Genomic DNA, 27,479 nt, shown 5'->3' with positions numbered 1-27,479 from the left:
CCATGAAATCAGAAGACTGCTTCTTGGCAGGAACACTATGACACACCTAGACAGTGTGCTGAGAAGCAGAGACGTTACGCTGCCAATAAAGGTCTGTACAGTCAAGACTACGGTCTGGACGACGGTCACGTACGGTTGTGAGAGCCGGCCTGTAAAGAAGGCAGAGCGCCGGAGAACTCATGCCTTCTTCCTGTGGTGCAGGAGAAGACTCCTGAAAGGCCCCTGGACAGCAAGGAGACCAATCCAGCCAATCTTAAGGTGGATCAACCCTGAATACTCCCTGGAAGGACTGATGCGGAAGCCCCAATATTTTGGTCATCTGATATGAACGACTCATTGGAAAAGTCCCTGATGCTGGGAAAGAGAGAGGGCAGAAGGAGAAGAGGGGCTCAGAGGATGAGATGGCTGGACGGCATCACCGATGCAATGAACATGAACTTGGGTGAAGTCCGGGAGACAGTGAGGGGCAGGGAGGCCTGGTGTGCTGCAGCCCATGGGGTCGCCAAGAGGTGGACACGAGTGGACAACACCAGGCTTACCGCCAGCAGGAGTGGAGTACCGCGTCTCAGGTGGATGGAGGCTGGGCCCGCACCGGGTGGACCACGCGAGCCTCCCACCTTCGCAAGGCTGGTGTTCACATGCCCATCTCACAGACAAGAGAACTGAGACTCCCAGCCTGCCCAAGGCACAGACCTCAGAGGAGGGGGCCCACATTCAGACAAAGGTCTGCTTGGGCGTTTTGTTTTCTCAACACTGAGCTGGCTGCCTTTTTGTGCCCTGAGCCTGTGCCCTCTGCCTCTCTGGTGGACGGTATATCTGGCCAACGATGCCTAGGTGTAGGGAAAGAAGCAGAAAGGCCCCACATCTGGGGCAAATGCCCAGCAGCCCTCACCCGGGTAAAGCTGCCCAGATGTGCCAGGAACTGCAGCTCTGTGGCTTCAAGGATGGACACCCCTCATCTCTGGGAACAACAGCTCAGAGGCTGAGCGGGGCTCAGAGACTCCGAGGACCTGGGCTCCCAACAAGCCAACTCCGCCCATTCCTGGAGCCTGGCCGGGCACCTGCTGGCTGGCCTGTCCTTGACCCGACTACCACAACCACGATGTGGGAAGTGGGGGGCAGGGCCCTGGCCTCCTGGGGGTCTTCCTTAGAGCGGGGCCTCACACCTCTCGGCAGCTCCCTCAGGCTGCCCTGAGCAGAAAGGAATGGGCTCTTTCTCATCACCCATGAATGAACCCAGGGCGCCCGCAGGAGGAACCCTCCACAGGGAAAGGCCGGTGGACACAGTCCTGAAAATCAGGGGGCGCAACAGCGTCACTGACACGGCCTTCTGTGTAAAACTGTCAACAATTTACAACAGAAGCACATCATCAGGATTTTTTTTTCTCCTGGAATCAAGAGTCAACAGTATCTGAGGGGCGAAGACCCAGAGCAGGAGGAAGCCAGCCCCCAGGCGGCTAGTGGTGGGGGCGCGGGAGTCGAGAAGGGCCGGCTCAAAGTCCTTCCTGCACCTGAGGCCATGGCTCTGCTGCTGCTAAGTCACTCAGTCGTGTCTGACTCTTCTCGACCCCATGGACTGCAGCCCACCAGGCTCCTCCGTCCATGGGATTTTCCAGGCAAGAGTACTGGAGTGGGGTGCCATTGCCTTCTCCGGAGGCCATGGCTCTGCCTGCTGTAAAGACGCAGAGCAGGAGCGAAGCCAGCACTGGGGCGGAGGGCGGGGGAGGATCGCAGGGTCTGCAGGGCGTGGTCGGCAGAACCTGGAGGAAGGCGGGGCCCATGACCTCGACCGCGGCCAGGACGCAAGCCCCTGCTCGGCCCTCAGGCTCGGCCCCTCACAGAGCCGGCTTTTTCTTCTTGGTGCGGGGCGCCGGCCGCAGCTCCCCGGGCCCGTGGGCGAACGGGCAGCAGTCTGCAGGCAGGACGCAGCCATCCGGGTGATGAGCGAAGAACCAGCAGATGCGGGTTTTGAAGGTGTCGGAGGACGGCCTCCGCTTCGCCTCCGGTTCCTCCTTCTTCCGCGGCCTCTCCTCCCTCCAGTCACGGATGCGCACGCGACCATGCACAACTGGGGTTGGAACAAAGAGAAGAGACGGGGCAGTTAGCTGCGGGCCGTGGGCTCCCGGGGTGGGGGAGTGGGGGCGGGTGGGGAGGGCTCTGTGAGTGCAGGTATCCCAGGCTGGGGGCACAGCCCCCAGGAGGTATGGCAGTGGAGGCAGATCGAGCTCCTTACCCGCTCGAGGCCTGCAGTCCCCCCTAAAATGGAGCTGGAGGCAGGGGTGAGGGGGAAGGAGGGCAGGGTGGAAGCGCGGAGCTGGGGGTGGTCAGGAGGAGCTGCCAGACACCCTGGGGAGACTGGGGAGAGGCGAGGAGCCTGTGCCTGAGGCCCTGGTGATGACAAGACCAGAGTGACCACAGAGGGCTGGGCAGCACAGGCACCAGCTCGAGGGACGGGGCTAAGGATCGGGCGACCACGAGCGTGGTCCTGATACGGGAAGGACATCGGGACATCTGCGAGGCAGCCCTGGCCCCGAGGACTCGCGGCCGCATCACAAACAGGAGGTGGAGTGAGACGGGGTGGGGTCCTTTCTGGCTGGTGAAGACCAGGGGTGAGGTTTACAACCAGAGAAAAGTGGGGGCTCAAGGCAGCCCCGGTGGCGGGCGCTGGGTGGCGGGGCGGGTGCTGGGTGGCGGAGTGACCGCAGAGCTGGGCGGCTCAAAGGCCCCGGGGAGGGGTGCACCCGTCAGCTGACCACTGCCTAGCAGCCTCCTGAGCTGGTGCCCCGACTCGCAGAAGCTGCTCCAAGGGCTTCCAATGGCCGTCACCCTGTCCCAAGAAGTCAACATCCCCACGGAAATGGGCTGAAGTAGCCAAGCCCTGGTGGTTTCCCCTGGAAGAGCTAAAACCACGTGGAGACACAACGGCTCTGGGAGAAATAAAGGCTGCTCACTGAACAAATCTGGCTACCCAACTTCTAGGGAAAACTTCAAAGTGGGAATGAAAGCTTGCATTTCCCCTGCAGATTGCCTCCTGTTATGGCAATAATGGGACTGCCTGTCTCTGGAGACTGATGATTTACTAAAACTGACCCTCGAAGCCAGAGGAAGGAAGCGCAGAGGCGCCTGTGTGTGTGGAGGACACAATGAGGGATTCAGCCTCGGCGCGGCCGACAAGCACCTACGAAGGGCCAGGCAGGCCCTGCTCTCGGCGGGGCGGAACAGACAGCTTGGCTCCCTGGCCTCAGAGCCGGGCAGGAAGCCACGGCCTTCATGGTGTGCCCACAGCAGCCCCTCCTGGCGCAGCCGGGAATGACACGGCCGGCCAGAGGAGGGTGCCCGGGGCGCCCCTGGCTCCACGCACGCAGGGGGAGCCCTGGGGTGAGGCGCCCCCGAACTCCAGCAGTGTGCATCCGAAAGGCAGCCTCCCGCCCCCATCCCTGGACAGGCTCGAGAGAAATCTGGGGGAAGACGGTGAGGGGTTTGCTGGGACCAAAGGCAGGGACAGACCCTGGAGCCCAGCAGGGGGCTGGTCCCCGCCCCTCAGGCCGGCAGGCTTGCAGCGGCCCTCCACTGACCGCGTTTCCGGAGCCATCCCTGCAGGGTCGGGAGAAGGGGTCCAGCCAGGACTCGTAAGGCCGGGAGAGTGGGCGCTCAGGACGAGGGGCGGCCCCCGAGAGGGCAGAGGCCAGAGGCCAGGGCGCCCTGGGGCCGGGATGGCTGACAGCCCCTCCATTCCCCAGGACACGGCCGCCTCTGTGCCCCCCACCCCCTGCCTGGGCAGGCCTGTGCCCTGCGTGTGCGCCCCTCTAGCCAGCTCTCGGGCCAGAAGCAGCCTCTCCCCGGGTGGAAACATGCCCTGATTTTCAGGGCGTCACAGGCAGGAAACGCGCCGTGCCAGGTCACTCTCTGCCCACCCGAGCCCATCACCTACCACGAGTGCGAGCCCCGCGGACTCACGAACCCACGGCTCTGCCCCTCCGCCATTTCTGACCACAGATGTCGCCTGGACCAAAGTGTCCTGAGGAAGCGGCAGGAGGGTCTCCCAGAAACTCTCTGCGGTGGTTTAGTCGCTCAGTCGTGTCCGATGCTTTGCGACCCCATGGACTGTAGCCCGCCAAGCTTCTCTGTCCATGGCATTCTCCAGGCAAGAACACTGGAGTGGGTAGCCTATTCCTCCTCCAGTGGAATCTTCCCGACCCAGGAATCGAACGAGGGTCTCCTGCATGGCAGGCAGATTCTTTACCAGCTAGGCTACCAGGAAAGCCCCAGAAACTCTCTGCAGAGGTAAATTTACTGAGTGCTGGGGTGCGTGCGGCAGCACCGGCTCTGGGGTCTGTCTCGGCCAGGTGACCAGCCCCGCCCCCAACTCGTCGGACACCCTGGGCTGGGGACTGCCCTCCCCAGCTGGGTCCGCATCCTCAAGGCTGGATGAGGACTCCAGCCCGGCCCACGAGAGGCTCAGCGCAGGCGGAACTGAAAGGTCTGAAACTGCCTTCACCTCCTCACTTGTGTAACCGTGACTAGAAAACCAGCCATGTTAGTTAAAAAACAAATCTACAGAGAAAAGCCTGAGCTCAGGCATATTTGTTGCGTGACTGGGAGCAGCGTGTTTACTGGCACTCAACGCCCAGGCCTCTGACTCAAAAGTGTTTCCAAAAATAAATGAATATGCCCCTCAGTGCCAACCACACAGAAAGCAATCACGCACACGTGTATTTATGATGGGGGAAAAAAACATGATTTCATGAACTCAAACCAAAAATGCGCCACGAACAGCAGAGGGCAGAGTAGCGCCCGGCACAGTGATTTTTAAGCCGCTGAAGCTCTGTACAGCAGAGCCCGGCCAGCAGGGACGCCCCCCACATCTCCGCTCAGCAGTGGGCTGCCTGACACAAGCCCCCTGGAGCCACAGCTCCTCTGCAGCCCACCCCCCCCACCCCCCCCACCCCCGCTTGCAGCTGGAGCGCTTAGTCCAAGTGGAGATGAAAACAGCCCCGGAAGGCCAGCCAGGCCACCCAGAGGCACCGCGGGCGTGACCACCCGCGCGCTCCTCTTGGGGGTGCTTACGGGCTGCAGGAGGGGCTGGAGGTTGTGCTCCAGCCCTGCGCCTCCCCCCACCCACCCCAGCCCCATGCTGCTGCTAAGTCACTTCAGTCGTGTCCGACTCTGTGCGACCCCATAGACAGCAGCCCACCAGGCTCTGCCGTCCCTGGGATTCTCCAGGCAAGAACACTGGAGTGGGTTGCCATTTCCTTCTCCAATGCATGAAAGTGAAAAGTGAAAGTGAAGTCGCTCAGTCGTGTCCGACTCTTCGTGACCCCATGGACGGCAGCCCACCAAGCTCCTCCGTCCATGGGATTTTCCAGGCTAGAGTACTGGAGTGGGGTGCCATTGCCTTCTCCGCCGGCCCCATGGGAGGACCACAAAGGTGGGCTGGGAGGGGCACTCGCCCACCCCTGGGGCTCGGATGGCTGCCTGTGTTCCCACTTGGGATCCGTGGGCCCTGCCCCCTCAGCTCAGGACCCTGTGTGCAGAGGTCTCGGGAAGCCGGGCCCTCCTCCACAGGGTCACAGGGGAGTCACCTCGCCCCGCCGGTCAGAGGCCCGGGGCCACAGCCCGCCAGCCCCAACCACGCCCACCCCCTGCCCCTTCCCACACGCTGCTCCCTCTGCCCGACGTGCTTCTCCTTGTCCCGCTTGCCACGACCAGCACAGACGCTGCGTCCTGAGCGCAAGCGTCCCTGACAGGCCTCCCTGGGCGGGGACGTCACCCCCGACACAGGGCAACGAAGGAGACGCCACTGACTTTAACGCCACACACGACGTGTTTAGGAGTGAAGAGCACGCCAGCTGCGGTGTGCTGTAAGATGCTTCCAGAAAAAAGAAAGTGCACACAACCAACCACGGACCCCCTGGCGGAGGGGTCCGCAGAAGCCCCTCATGCGGCTGAAGGTAAACAGGCCTCCTCTGAGCCCCAGTGCCGTGTACACGTCTGTGACACACCCCCAGCAGGCCACAGGGAGGGCGGGGACTGCTCCCCACCCTGCAGAGCCCGCAGCCGGCGTGGAGGAGACTGCGGGCCCAGGCCCTCCTGCTGCTCGCCTAGAACCGGGGGCGGCAGGGCAGGGCCGGCTGGGAGCTCGGGGTGCTTCCAGTCTACAGCTAGCCAGAGGCCAAAGCAAAGCAGGTACCCGAGCGCCACTGGAAATGCTCCAAGACAGGAGGCCCCACCAGCAGGCTCGTCCCTCCGAGGGTGAAGGGGTGCACCCTGGACGGGGTGGGGCTGAGCCTGGGGGGCATCAGAGAGACAGCGGTGTGACCCACGCACCATCCCCGCGTGAGATGTACATGAGGGAGCCACGCTCTGGCTCCAGACTCCTCTAAGATGGAATCACTTCCTCAGAAAGGGGACGGGGCCCCCCAGTGCCGGAGCTGGGGGCGCAGGGCAGACAGAGTCATTCCTCGGGAAGGGGACGGGGCCCCCAGGGCCGGCACTGGGGTGCACAGCCGCGCCTCACCTTGGAACACCTGCGGGCTGTTCCTCAGCAGCGTCTGCAGGCCCCCACACTCCCGCTTCAGCCTCTGCAGCGTCTCCCGGTCCAGCTCCCCGGCCACCTCCGCCAAGGACAGGCTCCCTGTGCGAGATGGGGTTGCCCCCAAACATGAGAGCCGTAATTGAGCCCGCAGCTCCTCTGCAGCACACGGCCAGTCGGCCCCTCCATGGAGCACGGCCTGGAGGCTCTGGGCCCTTCGAGGCCCCACGTGGAGCCCGTCCCCTGCTTCCTCCTTGCCCAGCCTGGCCTGCCTCTGCAGGGTGCCCCGAGGAAGGGGGTGCTGACCCCTAGAACTCCTCAGAGGCCCCGGGCCTCGTCCGTAATTACCTGGCAATCAGCCACCTAAACTGGCCCCCAAGAGGCTCTCCCGGCCAGACAGCCACAGGATCGGGGATCCCTGGAGGGGACAGGCTCGATGGTGCTGCCACACTGCACAGACACGGGGGATGGGAGGGGTGTGGCGGCGAAGGAAGAAACTCGGGGCTACGCCCTCCACGCCGGGGGCCGGGGGAGACCCGCTGTTCACCACCACTGGTCTGGCCCAACCACGGGGCCAGCGGGCAGCAGCCCCGACTGACGGCGGGGCCTCGGCCTCCTCCCCGAAGGGTGAGCACCCCGCTCCCGGGCAGCCTCACAGAACCCTCCAGTGGCGACAGGCGCCTTCCATCAGCCCGTCTGAACACTCCTGATAACTTGATCCCTGGCTGTTTAAGTGAGGAAGTCAGTGTTACTCGCTCAGTCGTGCCTGACTCTTTGCGACTGAACCCAGGTCTCCTGCACTGCAGGGAGATTCTTTACCGACTGAGCTACAAAGGGAGCCCCCTGGCTCTTTCGAGAGCCACAGATTCCAGCACGCTACTCACCCTATGAGAGCAATCAGATACAAACATCTCCCTTTCACCTCTGGCAGCCAGCAACCTGGCTTTCTGTTTGGATCATTTCAATAAATAGACAACAAGGAGCCCTGGACCCTGAGACTTCCCCGTGGCCTCAGCTCCCTCCTCTGAGGCACCGAAGTTCTGTGTGTTAATAGAGCCACAAGGAAGAGGGTTTTCTAACGAGCTTGTGAGAAGTCTCACTGCTTCCTTAAAACACACTTAATTTAAAAAGACCATACGGTTTCAAGGTGGCTCAGATGATAAAGAATCTGCCTGCAATGCAGGACACGTGGGCTCGATCCCTGGGTCAGGAAGACCCCTTGGAGAAGAGAATGGCAACCCCCTCCGGTATCCTTGCCTGGAGAGTCCCATGGACAGAGGAGCCTGGCGGGCCAGTCCACGGAGTCGCAAAGAGTCAGACATGACTGAGCGACTAAGTAGATGTACACATGTACATATAGTTTCAAGCTCGGTCTGAAGAAGAGAACAAGGGAAGGAGCTCCTGCCCAGCACCCGGGGGAAGCCCAGGCTGGCGGTTACCTCCTCGATTCCAGGCCTGCGCACTCCCGCCTGCAGGACTTCTTCCCAGTAACAAGTGCGCCACTTGCAAAACCACTCGGTCCACAAACTCTCGAGGAAGGGCGGCGCAGTTCCTCAGGCGCTCAGCTTTCTCCCGGGGCTGAAATCCGGACATCCAGAGTCCTTCTGCCGGGGCTCTGGCCCCTTGCTGGCCGGCTCCAGCCTCCGCTGTGTGCGCGGGCCGGGCGTCCAGGGCTCCATGCCCCTTGGGGCCAGGGGCGCTGCTGGGAGCCGCCCCAGGGGGCGGAAGGGCAGGACCCCCGCTGCAGGGGCTCCCGGGGCAGCCCCGCCTGCTGTTAATGTAGCGGGTCCTCTCCTCGTCCACGGAAGCCTCCCTGGTGGGCGGATATGTCCTGGACTTCCCGATGAGACAGACCTGCACAGGGAGAGCAGAGAAGGGCTTTAAGAGGTCCCAGCGCTATTTCCCCACGTAATTCTCTCATCCTGGAGAACAAACTCCTCAAGGCTTAGGGACCTATGTTGACAGGAATCCTTATTTTACAAACGAATACCAGCATCAGTGACCTCAAAATAAGCAACTAACAGCAAAAGCCCACAGAAAACCTCACTACTCAGACTCCCACGGCTCCTAACAAACATACAGGCCAAGGTCGCCTTTACTGAGCCAACCGGTCTCGCCCCATCTTGAACACGTTGCTTGTGTCAGCCCTCGCTGCGCACCCCCCGCCCCACACACAGACCCTGACGGGAACCCCCAGAGCCTCGAGGGGCAGCCTCGCTGGTGGGGGGACCATGTGTGCCCCCAGCAGAGTGCCGGGCACTGCATGGATGCCCTGTTCACACGGCACGTCCCCCCTGTGCGGCCAGACGTGGGCTGCCCTGGAGCGAGAGGCCCGGTCTGCAGATGCCGCCGCGGGGACGGTGTCTCTGGAAGTCCTCCGAGGGCCTGAACCTGACGGAAGTGCCTCCGGTCACATCGGAGCCCATCACAGCTCTGCAGCCGCGCCACCCGCTGACTGTGCCACCCCGGGCAGGGGACGACCTCCGTGTGCATGGAGTGAGAGCACCGGACCCGTGTTCAGTCCTTGATTAACGGCTGCTGCCTGTGGACACCGATGCTTGCATCCAACCCCCGAACCAGACAATCTATATGAAAACTGAGGCTCGGAGAGGCTGAGCCAAGGGCCTGTAGTCTCCAGCTCCCAGTAACGGCAAATGCAAACTGTAGGATCCCTGCACACATGACCCAAGCTCCGTGTGCTTGCGTGCTAAGTCGCTTCAGTTGTGCCCGACTCTTTTGCGACCCCACGGACTGTAGCCCGCCAGGTTCTATCCGTGGAATTCTCCAGGCAAGAACACTGCAGTGGGTGGCCGTTTCCTTCTCCAGGGGATCTTTCCGACCCAGGGATCGAACCTGGGTCTCTCATGTCTTCTGCATTGCCAGGAGGGTTCTTTTACCTCTGGCGCCAACTGGGAAGCCCAAACGCTAGCCAAATTCAGTTCCAACCTCAGAAGGCTGTGACTTGCCAAGATAGAGGGCATTTGACAGGATGACACGAAGGCTCTAAGGTGAGTGCTAAAGGACGTTTCCAAAATGATTCTGAGCAGCGACAGCAGTGGTGTGCCTGAAGCCGACTGAGGAGCCCAGCACCGCCTGGGGGCTGCCGCTCCTCCCGGGCTGGCAGTGCCTGTGCCGGCCCTGAGTGCGCTTACAGCAAGTGGCAGGGCCCGAGTTAAGCTCCATCTCCACCTTTCACCGCTGTCAGGCTGTGAAGCTGAGATCTGGGTGACGGGCTTTTGTGTGTGCGTATTTTTTTAAAAGCACTGACAACCTAGAGTCTCATGGAAGAAAGTGATCAGAGGTTAACATAAATCCGATGTCAACACTTGCCCTGACTCCCAGAGGTTCAAGCCCCCTGAGTGGTGAGCAGGTCAGCCCCGACCATCTGGCAGGGTGACAGGCAGTGCAAGGGTCAATATCTCCCTGGACAAATTCATTTCAAGTAAATCTGAATTAATGAGGCTTTTAAAGAGAAAAGTTGAAATCATTCTGAAGTTTGGAAGCAATTTCAGCCCATTATTTGGGAGGCTAAGTCCATGGTGTTGCAAAGAGTCGGACACAACTGAGCAACTGAACTGAACTGAAGTCAGAACTTAAAGCGTTCAACCTCCGGCAGCACCAAGCCCACAAACCAAAGCTAAGCTGACTTGACTCTGGGAGGTGCCCAAGGGCCAGTCGCCGCCTCTGGGGAGGAGATGGGGACCAGGCGAGGGCTCCTGCGGGGGCCACTGGCCTGGAGACGGCGGTCCAGAATGCCTGTGCGGGAGGGACCACAGGCAGGCAGTGAGCCCCGGAAGCCGCCAGCGCCATGCTGGGGGCCGCCGGTCAGAACCCACACCTCTGGGCATCACCGACTCGTCTACAGGTCTGTGACAAGGATGGCCCCACGCTTTCCATCTAAATGCCACACATGCCCGCAGAGGACAGCCCTGGTGGCCGGCACACACCCGCTTGGTGGAAGGGATCCGAAGACAGTCTTCCTCCACGTGGAAGCCGCAGGCCGAGCCCACCTCGGTGATGAAGTCCAGGTACCCTCGGTACTGCGTCTTGCTGCTCTGCGTCCGCTGGAACTTCCCGATGAAGTCAAAGAAGCAGCAGGGCAGGACGAAGAAGCGGCAGTCGTAGGAAGACCTTCAGAGACAACCGGCGACACGGACGCTCAAAGTCCCGAACAGGCTCGGTGAGGAAAATGCCGTGGAGAGCCGCACGGCGGTGGTGTGTGGGGCAAAATGCGGATGGTGTGCTCCTGGCTAACGGTGCTTTTTATATGAAAAAAGGAATCCCAGCTTTCCTCAGGTTAAATGCTAGAAACAACGTAGCACAGTACCTTTTCAATAAAATATGAGTGTAATTACTTTTATAAAAAATATTTTCTCTATTGCAGTTGTGATCATCAGCTGGAACCTGACACTTCCTGATGCACTTGGAGACTGCGGCTGTGGACACGGATCTCAGAGGCAGGCACCACAAGGTCACGATTTGCTGCTGGGCCTATGCTATTCTTAAAAAGTCCGTATTACGCTTCGTGAAATAAAGTCGGACAGACAAATACTGTGTGCTATCACTTGTATGCTGAATCAAAAAAAACCGGTAACAAAGAAGCAGAAAATAACAAAGAAGCAGACCGACAGATGTACAGAATGAAGCAGTGTTCACCATGGGGAAAGCGGGGGTTGGCGGGGGGAGCAAGGCAGGGGTGGGGGAGAAAAGAGATCCAGACGACTCTGTAAGCTAAACGAGACACAGGATACGCTGGGCAGCACAGCATTTCATGATAGTTTATGATATAAAATCATCTATATTTATGGAGAAGGAAATGGCAACCCGCTCCGGTGTTCTTGCCTGGAGAATCCCAGGGACGGGGGAGCCTGGTGGGCTGCCGTCTATGGGGTCGCACAGAGTCGGACACGACTGCAGCGACTTAGCAGCAGCATTCTATATTTATATATTTTCTATCATATATTTTATGATAACTACAGAGTTCAACCAGTGAGTTTTCAATCGCCACACTGTACACCTGAAACCAACACTGTACGTCAGCTGACCCCGAAGAGCGTCTTCATACCGACAGGCACCCCTCCTGCATGAGAAAACGTCCCAGGAAAAAACATCGCAACACTGGGTACAAACACGATAGAACGAATCACAACAAAAATACAACGTGAACGTGTGAGCCACTCACGTTACTTTATGTTTTTAAATTTAAATACAGCCAACATGGCAACCCGCTCCAGTGTTCTTGCCTGGAGAATCCCAGGGACGGGGGAGCCTGGTGGGCTGCCGTCTGTGGGGTCGCACAGAGTCGGACATGACTGAAGCGACTTAGCAGCAGCAGCAGCAGTATGCCATCATCTCGACAAGGTGAACTAGCCACATTTAAGTGCTCAACAGCCACGAGCAGCCAGAAGCTATGGGTCTAGACAGCGAGACTGAGGCAACGGGACATCCCCAGCCACCATGGTGCCAACAGGCCCACCAGCTCACCTGGCTGCGATGACTGGTATCCATGGCGTCAGCTCATCAGAATGGTTACCGATGAGCCAGTCGACGTCAGGGAAAAGGCTCTTATCGTTTGGTGTGATTGCACTTTCCTAAAAGAAAGACGCAGAACAAGACTGAACGTCTAGTCCATGAAAGCAGAGCATGGGAGAAGACAAAGGCTGCAGCCCCCTGCAGAACCACAGCTGCCCGGAGCAGGTCTCAGCCCCTTGGGGCTGTGGGTCTTCACCTGCAGAAGGTAAAAAGCTGGGCCAGGAGTGAGGAAGGCGTGTGCCCAGCCCAGACCCGCCTGAGGGCATGGGAAATGGCAACTTTGAGCATCATTACCCGAGGAGCGAACACCACCCTTCTGAGTGCGCATCAGCTGCTCATAATTAAAAACACCCTTTTTACATGAAGGAGATGGGGGACATGAGAACTGCTTTACTTTTGGCAGAAGATGGGAGCAGGGAAGGCTTCCCAGGTGGCGCTAACTGTAAAGAACCTGCCTGCCAATGCAAGAGATGGACAACACGTGGGCTTGACCCCTGGGTCGGGAAGAGCTCCAGAGGAGGAAACGCCACCCCGCTCCAGCATTCTTGCTTGGACGATCCCCAGGACAGAGCAGTCTGGAGGGCTGCAGTCCACAGGGTTGCAAGAGTCGGACACGACTGAAGCGACTTAGCAGGAGTGCACACACGGGAGCAAGAAATGGCCTGCAGAGTGAGCGGAAAGCAGGGAGGTCTGAGGCTGACGTGACGCATAGCCTGATGCATTTACACAACCTCGACAGTCAGTCAACCCACAGTCTGAAGCGCATCAATGAAAAGAGAAAGCACAGGAAAAATTTATAGACACAGTGTACACCAGCCTTTGCTACTAAAATACGATCTTGTGTGAACACTCGGACAGCAAGCTTTTTCACCCATGCAACAAGCATGGTCACCACTGGGACGATTTCTGTGCTTAAGCTGGGAACAGCTTGTTTTTATGACTGAAGAACTTTCAGTGAACATCTATCCCTTCTGCTAGTTAATTAGCAGGCCTTCATTAATTACTTCATTAATTACTAAAGTCAACAGTCTCAACAATTAATCTGTCAGTAAGAACTGGAGAGACAAAAGAGTCTATACAGCCACTCAAAATCCTCCTAATTTTAAAACTGAAGAACGCAGCCCCCAAGGCAAGCAAGCAAAGCCCCACCTGTTTCAGCAAAAAGCTTTAACTGAAAATTTGAATATAGAAAACTGCAATAATTCTTTTGAAACAGAGTTTTACAAACAAAATTAAGACATTTTGTGATCATCACACTGCTGTTATCAAAAGCACATGTTTTTTCCTTAACCATCTCTAGCTTACAATCAAATGAGGCATCAGAAAAAAAAGAGCTGTATCGCAGACTTGGCCTCTGAATGTCCAGACTGCACCTGTTCATGGAGATCACTTGTTCACTAGGAAACAGACAAGCGCTGAGCACTTGTGTATGGACGCACACGCACACGCACGCACACACACACACACACAATGGGGCATTAGCTAATAGCTAATAATAATAAAAAGACTGAAATAATGCCATTTACGGCAACATGAATGGAACTTGAAATTATCATAGTCAGTGCAGCAAGTCAGATAAAAACAAACATCAGGTGGGACCACTTACATGTAGTACCTAAAATACAACATAAATGAACTTATTTCCAAAACTGAGAGACTCACGGACACAGCAAGCAAACTTATGGTTACCAAAGGGGAACGGGGTGGGGGGAGCAGTAAGTTATGGTTTGGGATTAGCATGTACAGACCACTGTGCACACAGCAGAGAAGCAACACGGCCCTGCGGCACCAACACGCAGCACCCTGCAGTAAGCCATAACGGAACAGGACGTGGAAAACATACCAGGAATAACCAAATCCCTTTGCTGTACAAAAGAAACTAACCCAACATTACCACTTCCCTGGAGACTCAGACAGTAAAGAATCTGCCTGAAATGCAGGAGACTCGGGTTCGATCCCTGGCTTGGGAAGATCCCCTGGAGAAGGCAGTAGCTACCCACTCCAGTATTCTTGCCTGGAGAATCCCATGGACAGAGGAGCCTGGTGGGCTACAGCCCACGGGTTGCAAAGAGTCGGACATGACTGAGCAACTAACACTTTCATACTTCAACTTGAAAAAAGAGGCCCCCAAAGTAAAAAAAGAAGTAGAATCCTCTACCTGTCCTGCAAGGGGCACAGCATGCCAGCCAGCTCCCATAGAGACAGGACTTGAACAGAGAGCCTATTCAACTGCTATCTGAACTTCCCACGTGAAGAAGTTATCTTGCTTCCTCACCTGAGACACATGGGATTGTGAAATCAACCATGTTACTCCCTTAGCTTTGATCATCAGCCTCGTATTGAATTCAGAGCCCAACTTCATGGCCTGTGTAAGAATACGTGGTCCGTGATGTATCTGCAGAGCCACCCCAGCAGGAGTCCGTCCCCGCTTTACCGGAGTTCTTCAAACCTGAGGCTTTCTAGATGTTCTCATGTTGTAATGCATGAACATATCCCTGTTGCTAAGTCACGTCTGATTCTTTGCGACCCCATGGACTGTAGCCTCCCAGGCTCCTCTGCCCATGGGATTCTTCAGGCAAGAATCCTGGAGTGGGTTGCCATGCCCTCCTCCAGGGGATCTTGACCTTGGGGTCAAACCTTCGTCTCTTGCAGAGCAGGGAGATTCTTTGCCCACTGAGCCATCAGGGAAGCCCTGTTTGACTGTATGAGCAAGTGCAAACCCTCGTATCATAAAGCAGAGTGTAAATATATAATGAAACCTGAGCAAGTAAAGAGATGTCGGGCAGCTGCAATCTATGTCACTTCCTCCAACCTTTTTGATTTTTGGCAACACTACTCTCAACTTTAAAAGAAAGGCGAAGAGAAAATATAGCCTTGAAAACTTTGTTTTCTATTCACAGGTGAAATAATATATTGGGAGATTTGTTTCAAACACAGTGAGGCTAATGCTGGGGTTATGGGGGAGGGGATGAGGCAGAAGAACCACTGCTGAGCTGGCCCCTGAGTTTCCGGGATTTACTACAGGCTTCTCTCCACTTTTACAGGTTCCTGACATCCTCCACACTGAAAAGTAAACGCTTCTCCCACTTGTCAGTCAGCATCCTGTCCTCATGCCACGCATCTTATCAGCTCGGGGACGAGGGCCTGGAGGCGATGTGGGCATCTGGGCAGCAGAAGCCTCCACGGCACTCCAGAGCCAAGGACGGAGCCCCAGGGCCAGGCACTCCCTTGCTGACCTGGAGGTCTGGATGAGAGGCCAAGGCTGGGAAACGCTGGAGCCCAGACCTGCCGGGCGGGTGCTGTGGGGGAGATTCCCACCTGCCTGCCCCCGAGTGACCTCCCTGTCTGACAGCTTGGACCTGCTCCGGACCTCAGTGTGGCTGACTGCAGCTCTGCGGCCACAGCTGAGACCTGGCCGCCAGACAGCTGGAAGCCATCATGCTGTCTCCACGAGACATTCGCACATCCGCAGCCCAGCCCTGCCTGCACCTCTGTGCTCCCTTCCCCTGACTCCCTGACAACTTGTCCCTACCTAGAGGCCTCTCTTGGCCACCCTGCTCAGAACAGGGGTACCCATGCTGCCCCCAGCCCTGACCCAGTCCCCGCAGGGAGGGCACCCACTGCCAAAGGAATGTTTCAGCTGCAGCCTGCGGCAGGCTCCAGAATGGATGCCCCCAAAGCAGCCACAGAAGACCTGGGGCCAAGACAGCACCTTCACTCCGGAGGCCAGCACCCTCCCTTCAGTATAACCGGAGGCGGGGGAGTCTAAGGGGACGTCCTCTCTTCAGTATAACCGGAGGCAGGGAAGGTCTAAAGTCAGTGTCCCTCTTTCAATATAACCGGAGGCAGGGAAGTCTCAGGGGACGTCCTCTCTTCATTATAATCGGAGGCAGGGAAGTCTAAGGGGGCGTCCTCCCTTCAGTATAACCGGAGGCAGGGAAGTCTAAGGGCGTGTCCTCCGTTCAAGCCTCCGAGCAGCAAGCCGAGTGTGGACTGCTGTGTTACTGGCACCTCTGACTGGCCTCCCACACAGACTCTCTCCTGGAAACAACCGCACCGGGGAGCGGCTGCTGAAGTCAAGCGAAGGGACAGAGCCAGTACCTCTAGGCGGGTCTGGGGTCCGTACATGTCCCAGATTTTTCTTCTTCGGACGTCTATCCCTCGGCCCGGATGCTGAAACGATGAATTTCAGGAACCAAAGGTTAAGGAGGGAACGTCATTAGAAACGAGCGAGAACAAATCAAACGCTGCAGGGACCACTCCCTGAGAGGCGCAGGACCCTGAGCTGCTGAGAAACAGACGCTTTCGGCCCGGGGCCCAGACACAACCCCGGCTACGGCGCCTTCGTGAGGCAAGGCCTGGAGACACCACCAGGCTCACTCGCAGCCCCGGGGGACACGCCTCCCTTAAAGGGAGCCGCCGCCTCTGCGCTCAGCCAACCTCAGCTCCGGGCCCACCTGCTCGTCCAGCCCAGACAAGCCCTGCTCCGGGGTCCCGAGCACCCAGCGCACCCCAACCACCCCCAGCTCTCCCCAGGCCCCACCCCCGGCTCCCAGTCACCGTGCGATGTGCTAACACCACAGACAGGCTGTCCCAGGGCCCCCAGACTCTTTCTATCAAGTATCTCAGAAGGTGGCCCTAACAACCTCACCCCAAAGTCCCGCAGGCGAGGACACGCGTGTTCATCCACAAGGGAAGACGGTATGGCCCTGGGGGCAGGGGGCAGTGGGCACTGCCCCCTGTGTGCCCGGAACCTCTCCTGGGGCCAGGGCAGCTCCCGGTTCTCACGGCCTCTGCTTCACAACCAAGAGAATGGCTGCAGAACTGAGCATCACAGTTTCACACGTGTGTTCAGTCCACGGGCGCTGGCCCGTCCTCTGAGCTAGACCCCAGGCTCCTCGAGAGCAGAGCTGCCCTCGCCCCTTACCCCTCCCCACACCTTGAAATGCTGGGTTTTACAAAGAAAGCACCAAAAAGAACAGCCCTGCTGCTGAAAGGCTGTCATCCGCAGGCCGCCTGTCCCCGAGGACCCTCTTCTCATCCAGCGAGGCGGCTGCCTCACACTCCCGCGGACAGGCTACCTCCTCGACGGCGTCACCAACAGCCACTGCATCTCTGACAGCCCAGCCGCCTCCAAACCCAGGTTGCGCTGGTAGAGCAAGGCCTCGTGCTGGATGTGAAGACACCTAGAAAGGTCTAAAGACAGCCCCCAGCGTGCTTTACCCCCTCGCTGCTCAAGATGTGGACCAGGAGGCCGTTCCCGCAGCCGAGGTCCACGAAGGACTGCCGGGCGGTCTCTCCCCGTTCGGCTCTCTCTTCCTCCCAGAGGATCTAAAGTCAACAGGAAAAACAAGGTCAGTCTGTGGTGCGCTCTGCCCCGGAGTAATTCACACACAAGGCCACGTGAGACTGCAGTGCCCTCCCAGGAGAGGCGGAGAGGCCTCCGGGGCCGGGGCCCCACACAGGCGTCGCCCAGGTGAGCAGAAGGAGGTGGGGATGGCCCACCGCTCACCCGAGGTGGCGCGCGCACCGGACCTCCTCGTCTCCCACCCCGAGCCCACGCGTGCGCGGTCAGCTCTGGGCAAGTTTTACACATCACTGTTAGTTCCTTCCAGACTTCTTTAAGTTCTTCTGGTTTTGTACGTTTTGAGAGGCCTTATTACTTCTAAGACTGAGAGATTACAGTTGAAAGGAATTCAGAGATAGTCTAGACATTTCTAGATATTTCATAGATAAGGAAACCCAGACTGTCAAGCTAAAGGGTGTGCCCAAGTCCAGGTGGTCAGTGAGCTGGCCAGGAAGGCCGCAAACCTGAGTCACCTGCTGTGAGGGTGGAAGGCAGGAGCTCATCAGATGGGCCCCCAAGGGCTCCCCAACGCCAGCTGGCGTCTCCGTGTTGACTAGTAATTTGGAAAAAGTCGAATTCCTGTTGGTTCACAATCCAAACTTGTTCTACATTCACACAAAAGCGCCATGTAAAACTTAAAAAAAAATTACACGTGTATCCAACCTTGACAAGTGAAAATCACTCAGTTGTGTCCAACTCTTTGTGACCCCATGGACTATACAGTCCATGAAATTCTCCATGAATACTGGAGTGGTCAGCCTTTCCCTTCTCCAGGGGATCTTCCCAACCCAGGGATTGAACCCAGGTCTCCCGCATTGCAAGTGGATTTTTTACCAGCTGAGCCACAAGGGAAGCCCAAGAATACTGGAGTGGGTGGCCTTTCTCTTCTCCAGGGAAATCTTCCCAACCCAGGGATTGAACCAGGGTCTCCTGCATTGCAGGCAGATTCTTTACCAACCGAGCTATCAGGGAAGCCCAACCTTGACAAACAGAACTATAAAAACCCTGAGCTGCCGCAGGCAACCCTCCACCCTTCCACCCACTCAGGTCACACACAGTCTTACCAGCAGGTAGGCAGCAATAGCCACATCTTCATATACAAACTTCTCAGGGTCAGTGACTTCAGGCCACACCTACAAAATTATCAAGAGCATCTGTAAATTTTCACCGTATCTGTGTGTACCAGGACACATGGAGAGCAATGGAGTCCAAAGCAAGATTTCAGAATAAAGACACTTAGACGAGGCCACTGGACATCAAAAGAAAAGGCTCAGCTACGCTACCTGCACCCCCCACCCTCAAAGACTGAGTCTGATAAACAAGGAATCGAGGGGTGGGGGTGTCAAGGAAGCCAAGGGGCAGGAGTCATGGGGACAGGGGTCAGAGCTCCACCCTGTGGTCTGTTGGTGTCTTGCTGTCATTCGCCAGGAGTGTCCCCATCTCCCTATTTGTAAAGCAGGGATAAAGATTATGACCTAATGACCACGCAGGATGCCCGTCAGGTTCCTTGAACCTGGAAAATGCTGGCTGTGCAAGTGTGAGGTCTCACTGTAATACCAGTAATGTGCAGAACAGGTGTCTTGCAGATGAGAAAGAAACCAATGGCCAATGTTAAAAGTCCAGATTTCTGTTTCCAGTCTAGAGAATTAGACAGCTCACATGCACCATCTCACCAAGGACAATTTAAAAAGTTGGAAGAAGAAAGGAGTGCCTCCATGAAGGTTCTAAATAGCAGGATAATGAAGGACTACTAGGCCAGGACCTGGGAGGGAAGAGGGGGGCACAGTGAGATCAGCCAGCCCGGGACCAGAGGGTGATCCCCCAGGAATGAGCGGGTACTGCTCAAGCCTGAGACTTGGAGATGCTTTGTTATGCAGCAACAGCATACTAAGGAGAAGGCGATGGCACCCACTCCAGTGCTCTTGCCTGGAAAATGCCATGGACAGAGGAGCCTGGTAGGCTGCAGTCCATGGGGTCGCGAAGTCACTGATCGACTTCACTTTCACTTTTCACTTTCATGCACTGGAGAAAGAAATGGCAACCCACTCCAGTGTTCTTGCCTGGAGAATCCCAGGGACGGGGGAGCCTGGTGGGCTGCTGTCTATGGGGTCGCACAGAGTCGGACACGACTGAAGTGACTTAGCAGCAGCAGCAACAGCATATTAAAAACAAACAAACAAAACGCTGCAGTGATACATCGTGGTTACTTCTAGAAGGGAGGGAGACACACCAGGAAGAGGACAAAGGAGGTTCAACTGTCGGCACAGGCGCCCCGGTTCCAGACCCCACAGCAGAGTACTGCAGCAAGGCGCCATGCTCGTGCGCGCTCAGTCGTGTCTGACTCTTTGCGACCCCACGGACTGCAGCCCGCCAGGCTCCTCTGTCCATGGGATTCTCCAGGCAAGAAGACTGGAGTCGGGTGCCATTTCCTACTCCAGGGGAAGTAAGGTGAACCAAACAGATTCTTTGGTTTCCAAGTGCATATGAAAGTTACCTTTAAACTATACTGTCGTGTATTAAGCGTGTAATATCATTACGCAAAAAAAAAAAAAAAAAAAAAAAAGTAGGTTCTTTAATTAAAAAATACTTTACTGTTGGGACTTGTTGGCAGTCCAGTGGTTGGGACTCCATGCTTTCACTGCCGAGGGTACAGGTTCAATCCCTGGTCAGGGAACTAAGACCCCACAAGCGGCATGGTGCAGCCAAAAAAAAATTTTACTCCTAAAAAATGCCAACCCTCATCTAAGTCTTCAATGAGCTGTAGTACTAACTTCAAAGGTCACCATGATCACAGGTCATCATAACAAATATATTAATAGTGAACGAGTTAGAAATATTGGGCAAATTACCAAAAACAGACCCAGACATACGAACTGAGCAAGTACAGCTGGAAAGCAGTGCCTGCAGACCGACTGCACACAGGGCCGCCACGGAGCTTCAGTCTGCAAAACGCAGTGCCTGCAGAGCGCGTGCCCGAGACACGCTTGCAGTGCTCTCTTTCTGAAGCGGGGTGTGAATACACGGAGGTTTGTTGTTATCTCCCCCCACACACATTTTAGATATAAAGTTTTAACATTTTATAAAATTGATCTCCTTTTTGGAAGTATGTGCTTTTGTACTTTTTCACATATTTTCTCCAAATGTCTTTTTCTTTATACTCAATGGCACCCCACTCCAGTACTTCTGCCTGGAAAATCCCATGGACGGAGGAGCCTGGTAGGCTGCAGTCCATGGGGTCGCTAAAAGTCGGACATGACTGAGCAACTTCACTTTCACTTTTCACTTTCCTGCATTGGAGAAGGAAATGGCAACCCACTCCAGTGTCCTTGCCTGGAGAATCCCAGGGACGGCAGAGCCTGGTGGGCTGCCATCTATGGGGTCGCACAGAGTCGGACACGACTGAAGCGACTTAGCAGCAGCAGCAGCAACAGTAATTAATTTAATATTCAATTATTTTTAACTAAAAAGACTTCCCTTTTGTTCTCTTGAAAAAAAAAATAACATGCCAAAAAAAAAAATTCTTTTCCATAACATAATTGCCAATGTGTTTATGGTTTAGTATGTCAAAGTACAGGCTGTAACGGGGAGCCACAGGTGGGTATATTTTGACTTAACATCTGTGTCTCTGTGAAACTGGAAGGCACACAGGAAAAGCGACGTTAGCTGGAGTCGTCTGGTGCGTCCCCTCTTTTAAATGGGGGTGGGGCCCAGACGCCTTTCCCCAGAATCACCTTGACCATGTCCTTGTACTTCTCTTTAAGCGCCTGGTAAGCCGCGCTGTACTTCATGACGGAGATGAGGGACAGGGTGCTTTTGAACCCACTCTGCCTGCTCTCCACACACCACCTGGCCAACCTGGCCAGCAGCTCTTCTCCAAGCCAGGTGGGTTTGGGATACACAGTGCCGTCTGAATGCCATCGTTCTGGACAGAAAATTAAAACAGATATGAACCTTTGAAAATAAGAGAAATATGAATAAGCAGAGCTGGTTTCAGGTCTTGTTTTTAAACTCTACATTTATTTACCAAAAGAAGACAGAAGTTAAGGTAGCTATCTATCATTACCAAATATTGTACCCAAAACACAAAACAATCTCCAACTAGCTACAGAATTTTCATCCTCTACAGAAAAACACATTTAAAAAGCAAAAAGAATTCCTCCTCTTTTGCAAATGTTGTTAAATGTGCGTTTACATATCTTAACAAAGCCTGCTGGAAGGAGGGCTGAACGACAAGGCTCCTCTCACATCCCACTCACATGCTAACCAGCCAGATTTTCGCGTGCCCGCGGTTTAATTTTTCTAGGTTTTATACATTTCACACGGGCAACCCAGATACACAGATCTGGTTCACCAAGTATTTCCTGGCCAGAAAGGTGATGCTCAGTCACCAAACTGAGGACATGCAGGCAGTCGCTGGGGCTCCCCAGTGCATGCGGACCCCTGTGCATCCTCCGCCAGCAGCGTGCAGGGCGGCTCGGCCCGGTCTGTCCAGCTCGCCGCGTGACCCGGCCCCAGTAGCACCTGGCCAGGGCAGGTGCTCACTCCCGAGGACGCGCGTCAGGACAACATACCCTCTGGGGCTGTGATCCGGGCAGCGCCATGCAGGGGACAAGTGTCAGGATTGTCGGGCTACGGTAAAGGAGGTGGTGTTCAGTGGGGGCCCCCAAGAAGGAGCAGACGCACAGGCAGCTGGGTGGGCGGGCGCAGGGTAGGCCGGTGGGAGGGGAGGCCCGGCAAGGGGTCCCCGGCTGGAGAGAGCTGCGCTGTCATGCAGCCCGCCTGGTGGTCTGTCCTGTCAGGCTTTTGCCACCAGGCACGTCAGAGGACACAGCTCACTCTCATAAGAACCAGGAGCCGCGTCTCCACTGAGAGTCGCAAGCAGGTGCGCGTCACCAGGCGGGGAGGGGCGGAGCAGGCCTGGCTGCTCGCTTCTCCTCCCTGCCCTTCGGAAGCGATCCTTCTGGACTCACTCGGGCCCTTCCCCTGCTCTTCCTGGGCCTCGTGCTCTCTCCCATGTGACCCCGGGGCCACACTACCCCTCACCTGCTCAGGCCTCGGGGTCATCCCCTGCCCACGCCGGTACAATGGGCACAGCCCTGCCCTGGTCAACGAGGGGACTTCTCTACCTCTGCGATTGGCAGCACTGGCCTTAGTGCATCCACCTGTCTCTGGGCCTTGCTGACCCCTGGGGCCCAGTGCGACCACATGGTGGGGAGACCACAAATTCTGCTGAAACGAGGCACTGACCAGGAGTGCCGGCCCCATGAAGGCGGCCACCAAAGTCCATCCACGCTCCACTGAGAAGGGCACATCCAGCCCCACCGTGACCCGTTCCCAGCGGGGCAGCAACGGGAAGCACCAGCCGGTAACGGCGTGGGGTGGCCAGCCGAGCACTCAGAGCTCATGGGGGACGGGGACGGATTTCACCACGTCAGCCGCACTGGGCGCCTGCCGCAGCCAGGCCCCAGGCCGGCTTCCCCACCGGGGCCGGTGGACAGTGGGCTCCAGGGCTCACCCCCCGGCGCCTGCATGAGCACTCTCCAGGCAACCCCCAGGGACACACACGGCTCTCCCCGCGGGTCTGCCCACACTCTCCAGCGGAGAGGAAGGGGCCCTCAGGGAACATTTAACACCCGTCAGGAGGCTCCCCGCCGGGGCAGAACCTGGGCATCCCACCCAGTGTCTGACCTCCACCAGGTCCCTGGGAGGCCCAGCCCAGCCCCCTCCCCAGGGACTCACAAAGTATTAGACCTGTTTCAGAGGTGAGAAGGGTCAGGGTCAGCCACGACACTCCCAAGGTCGCACTGCTGGGAGGGCCCACGTCTATAAGACGCCCAACCCCAGCTCTCCCACTGTGCTCTGGGCTCTTCGTGAAACCACGCTCCAAGGGCTGTCGGGGAAAAAGGGACCCATGCAGATCTCCAGGAAAAGAGCAGAAGAGCAACACGTGATCTCCCTCTCTTCTGACTTTTCCATTTAAAAAGTACCAAGTGGAAGTAAACCAAATTTCATACTTTCCGGACAGGGCCAAACACCATGTGGATTTAAGGGAACAGATTAAACGGCTGTGTTTAGAATAAAACATCACTGAATGCTCACTACGTCTAAGACCACGTGAGCCTCAGCAGGAAACACAAAAGGATGCTTCCGCCTACCCCCGTTACCAAGGTGTGAGACATAACAAAATAACAGAAGGATTGTGTTTATTTGAATTCGGTACTAGAACCAGGTGCTGTGAAGCATCAAGGCTACCCGGAAAGTAGGGGCCAAAGACTCCAGCCAGGCTGGGCCCACCAGGATGTATCAGGGTGAAACATCGACCAGAAAGCAGAGCCCACAAACCCGATCTGCCTGAGGGCGAGTCCCTGTAGCTTCTTGGGGACCTAGAATCTTTCAGCTGCCCAAAGAAATCACTGTCTGAAACCAGAGATCATTGAGAAAGAGGAATCAGTTATCCAGTATTTACCATTCTCCTTCGCTATGACTGAGCTGAATTTGATACACGTTGCTCATCTTAACCTTTAAATTCCCTTCATCGTCCTCTTCCAAAGGTAAAAACGTTACAGCTCCACTGAGGACATCTGGGGAGAAAGAAGATAGGCACGATCAGTTCCAACTGCTCAGCTCAGGGGCTCACTGGAAGTGGCCTTAAAAGCACAGCGCTGAATCCACCCCATCACTGTGCCTTCAACCCCCAGGGCTTTTCCCCACTTGACGACCACAGTGACTATCCTGGTCATGGCTGTATCTCCACACCTAGCCTGCCCCGCTCTTCACTGAGACCCACGTGAGCATGCAGACATCCACGTCTGAAGGCCTTGTGAGCATGGATGTGCTCATACCACAGGCCGGGAGAGTTCAGCTCAGTCTGTCAGTCGGGTCCGACTCTTTGTGACCCCATGGACTGTAGCACACCAGGCCTCCCTGTTCATCACCAACTCCCGGAGCTTGTTCAAACTCATGTTCATTGAATTGGTGATGCCATCCAACCATCTCATCCTCTGTTGTCCCCTTCTCCTCCTGCCTTCAATCTCTCCCAGCATCAGGTTCTTTTCCAATGAGTCAGTTCTTCGCATCAGGTGGCCAAAGTCTTGGAGTTTCAGCTTCAGCATCAGTCCTTCCAATGAATACTCAGGACTGATTTCCTTTAGGATGGACTGGTTGGATCTCCTTGCAGTCCAAGGGACTCTCAAGAGTCTTCTCCAATACCACAGTTCAAAAGCAGAACTGTAAAAGGTGCTGAAAGCCGAGGGCTCCTAAACAAAGTGTGATCATCAGGATTAGAGAGGGTCTCCAGGATGAGGGGACACCTGGGAAGAGGCCAGCAGTACTGGGGGGCGGGGGTAGAGGTATGCACCCACCAGCGGCTCAGCATCACGGCTTCTGGACACAGCCGCGTCCAGAGCAGCCCACACCCTAACCCCAGAGCCTGTGGCCACACAGTGTTACGCAGCGGAAGGGACCCACACACGGGCCAGGGTTACAGTGTGGGCCTGCGGAGAGAAAGAGGGCACCCTGGATTGCGCGGGGTGCCAGAAAGCTGAGAAGTGTGTCCAACTAGAGGCAGAGGCGATGCAGCAGCAAGAGAGGCCACCGAGGCTCGAAGCCCGAGAAGAATCCAGCGCGGCCGCCGGCTCTGGCGCGCAGGGAGGCCGTTTTCCTCATCCCTTTCACTACTGGATGCCTCCTGACCGCTCATCGTCCCGCCCTCCTTCACCTTCTCCCCCAAGCCTTCCAGACAACACTCCAGTCAACAACCCCATCCTCTGTGTTAAGGATCCACATTTCTACGTGCCCCCTCCATAAACAATCTACAGCCTCCCTAGGGCATATGAATTTGAGCAAACTCCGGGAGACAGTGGAGGTCAGAGGAGACTGGCATGCCGCAGTCCATGGGGTGGCAAAGAGTCGGACAAGGCTTAGTAACTGAAGGACAACAAGGCCGTCATGAGGAAACAAGCAGAATAGGTGCCTTTAGTCCTTTTCACTTACTGACTGCTTTTTAACCCAGTCACATCCCCTGCCAAAGATGCTCTCCTGGACCAAACTCTAGGCATGCTCCTCTGTCTCTAGGGTTCAGCCATGGCCCATGAAGGCGGGAACAAACACGGTCACTGCTCCCAAGAACTCAAGGCCACATCCCGAGCGTGATGCTGGGCCCCCTGAAGTGCCCACTTGGGAAAACGCAAGGCTGACAGAAGAACAGACTGTTCCAGCCCATACCTGAAGATGGGGTTGCTATGACCCCAGCTTCTGTGGGAGGGGAGGACCTAACTTCAGAAGGCACCAGTTAGCAAACCCCCGGTTGGCTCTGCATGACCTATCCCCCACCTTTCCTGCTTTTGGTTAATCTTTAACCTCCCTCACAACACTGCCCCATTCTCTTCTTTCACTCTCCCTGTAAAACGCCCCATCACTTCTTGCACTAAGCAGAGTGGAGTTAGGTTCACGCTGGACTCTCCTCCCTACCATGACAAGCCTGCGCCTTCTCAGTTGCTCAATCGGTGTCTGACTCTTTGAGACCCCCATGGACTGTATAGCCCGCCAGTCTCCTCTGTCCACGGGGATTCCCAGGCAAGGATCCTGGAGAGGACGTTGCCATTTCCCACTCCAGCGCCTGACATCCTATCACCAATTAAAACCCATCCCTGCCACCGTAACTTGTGCCTGCCTCTGTGGGGAATCTCTTGACAAATTGCCACTATCGGAAACACACTCTTTGTACCTTGCAGGACCATTTCTCTTCTCGGACCACGAAGCGGGCAATGCAGGTTCGTTTTGGGGATGACGGTTCTGAGCACCAAGTCGAGCTCGCGCCGACCCTCTGGCGGCGATTCTGCCCCGGAGCGGGTGAGGAAGGCTAGCACCTCTCGATTGTCGCCGGCGAGGCTCTGAGCGAAGACGTCCCAGAGAGCACCCAGGTCGGCGGCGGGGAGGTCGCCCTCCCGGGCTGCAGCCTTGCCGGGTTGCCCGGGGGTCCCTGAGAGCTGAGTCGCGGCGGCGGCGGCGGCTTCCCCGGGCTCCTCCTCTGGCTGGCGCCGGCCCTGGGCCTCCTGGCGGCCCTGATCGGGGCTCGCTGTCGGTCCAGGCCCCGGGCCCGCGTCGAGGGAACGCCAGACGGGTCCCGGCCCCGCGTCGGGCCCACATCCCCCCGCCTCCGCAAGCCTCTCGGGCTCGGGGCCTGCACTGGGCCCTGGGTGGGTGTGCCCGATCTGGGGCAAGGAGACGCTCCGCCGGGCCTCCAGGCGGACGCCACACAGCCGCTTGTTGGCCACCTGCGGCCTCTCCACCCACACGGCCACCGCCGCCCAAAAGCCGCCCGGGAGCAGCCGCGAACCCGGGTCGCTCACCGCAACCCTACCAACCTCAGCCATGACCAACCCTAGGCTCCCGGGCTCAAGCGGCGCGCGGCGATGACGCAATGGCCTGGTGCGGCCCTTTTGCGTCACGGGGCGGGGCGCTGGGGACCGGAAGGGAGAGGGAAAATGGCGGACCCATCGCTTCTCTTGTTTTGAGTTTCTTGGCGCGTGGTTCTGGTGGAGAGTTCTGAGCTGAGGAATATAACGTTTGCTCAAAGGTCCTCCTAGTCAAAGCTGTGGTTTTCTCCGTAACCATGTAGGGATGTGAGAGTCGGACCATAAAAAAAGCTGAGCGGCCAAGAATTGATGCTTTTGAACTGTGGTGTTGGAGAAGACTCTGGAGAGTCCCTTGGACTGCAAGGAGATCCAACCAGTCCATCCTAAAGGAAATCAGTCCTGAATATTCATTGGAAGGACTGATGCTGAAGCTGGAGCTTTAATACTTCGGCCACCTGATGCAGAGAACTGACTCATTTGAAAAGACTTGATGCTGGGAAAGATTGAAGGCGGGAGGAGAAGGGGACTACAGAGGATGAAATGGTTGGATGGCGTCATTGACAAATGCACATGAGTTTGAGTAAACTCTGGGAGTCAGTGATGGACAGGGAGGCCTGGTGTGCTGCAGTCCATGGGGTCTCAAAGAGTAGGACACAACTGAGTGTGTGAACTGAGTGTGTGTACCCCAAGTGACTGAACGGGGGGCACATTC

At 56.6% G+C, this 27,479-nt stretch overlaps 1 protein-coding gene across 2 annotated transcripts; it reads right to left on the bottom strand.

The window, feature by feature from the left end:
• Positions 1-1,362: 1,362 nt before the first annotated feature.
• TRMT44 (tRNA methyltransferase 44 homolog) lies at positions 1,363-26,803 on the bottom strand. Of its 2 annotated transcripts, XM_059887835.1 has the most exons (12): positions 26,137-26,803; positions 23,878-23,992; positions 21,143-21,362; positions 18,476-18,544; positions 17,288-17,395; positions 16,166-16,237; positions 12,017-12,123; positions 10,480-10,663; positions 7,972-8,386; positions 6,518-6,634; positions 3,932-4,219; positions 1,977-2,068 (listed from the first exon to the last, which is right to left on the bottom strand). In XM_059887835.1, the coding sequence occupies exons 1-11, from the start codon at positions 26,783-26,785 to the stop codon at positions 3,954-3,956; spliced, it is 2,322 nt and encodes a 773-aa protein (XP_059743818.1). In that variant the 5' UTR covers positions 26,786-26,803; the 3' UTR covers positions 1,977-2,068; positions 3,932-3,953. The 2 variants fall into 2 exon arrangements, with proteins under 2 accessions (XP_002688469.2, XP_059743818.1); XM_002688423.5 differs by lacking the exon at positions 3,932-4,219 and having other exon boundaries at positions 1,363-2,068.
• Between the last annotated feature and the right edge of the window lie 676 nt (positions 26,804-27,479).

The sequence above is a fragment of the Bos taurus genome, chromosome 6 (assembly GCF_002263795.3).
Source record: "Bos taurus isolate L1 Dominette 01449 registration number 42190680 breed Hereford chromosome 6, ARS-UCD2.0, whole genome shotgun sequence".
NCBI lineage: Eukaryota > Metazoa > Chordata > Mammalia > Artiodactyla > Bovidae > Bos > Bos taurus.
This window is presented reverse-complemented; position numbering and strand designations above follow the sequence as displayed.

Bases quoted from the DNA above. Each gene is read 5' to 3' on its own strand.
- TRMT44 (XM_059887835.1), bottom strand. From the start codon at position 26,785: ATGGCTGAGGTTGGTAGGGTTGCGGTGAGCGACCCGGGTTCGCGGCTG. The intron at 12,124-16,165 runs GTACTGGCTCTG...TCTTTCTTTTAG, and splicing joins GACCCCAGACCCGCCTAGAG to GAAAGTGCAATCACACCAAA. The intron at 6,635-7,971 runs GTAACCGCCAGC...CATCTCGCACAG, and splicing joins GCAGGCCTGGAATCGAGGAG to GGAGCCTGTCCTTGGCGGAG.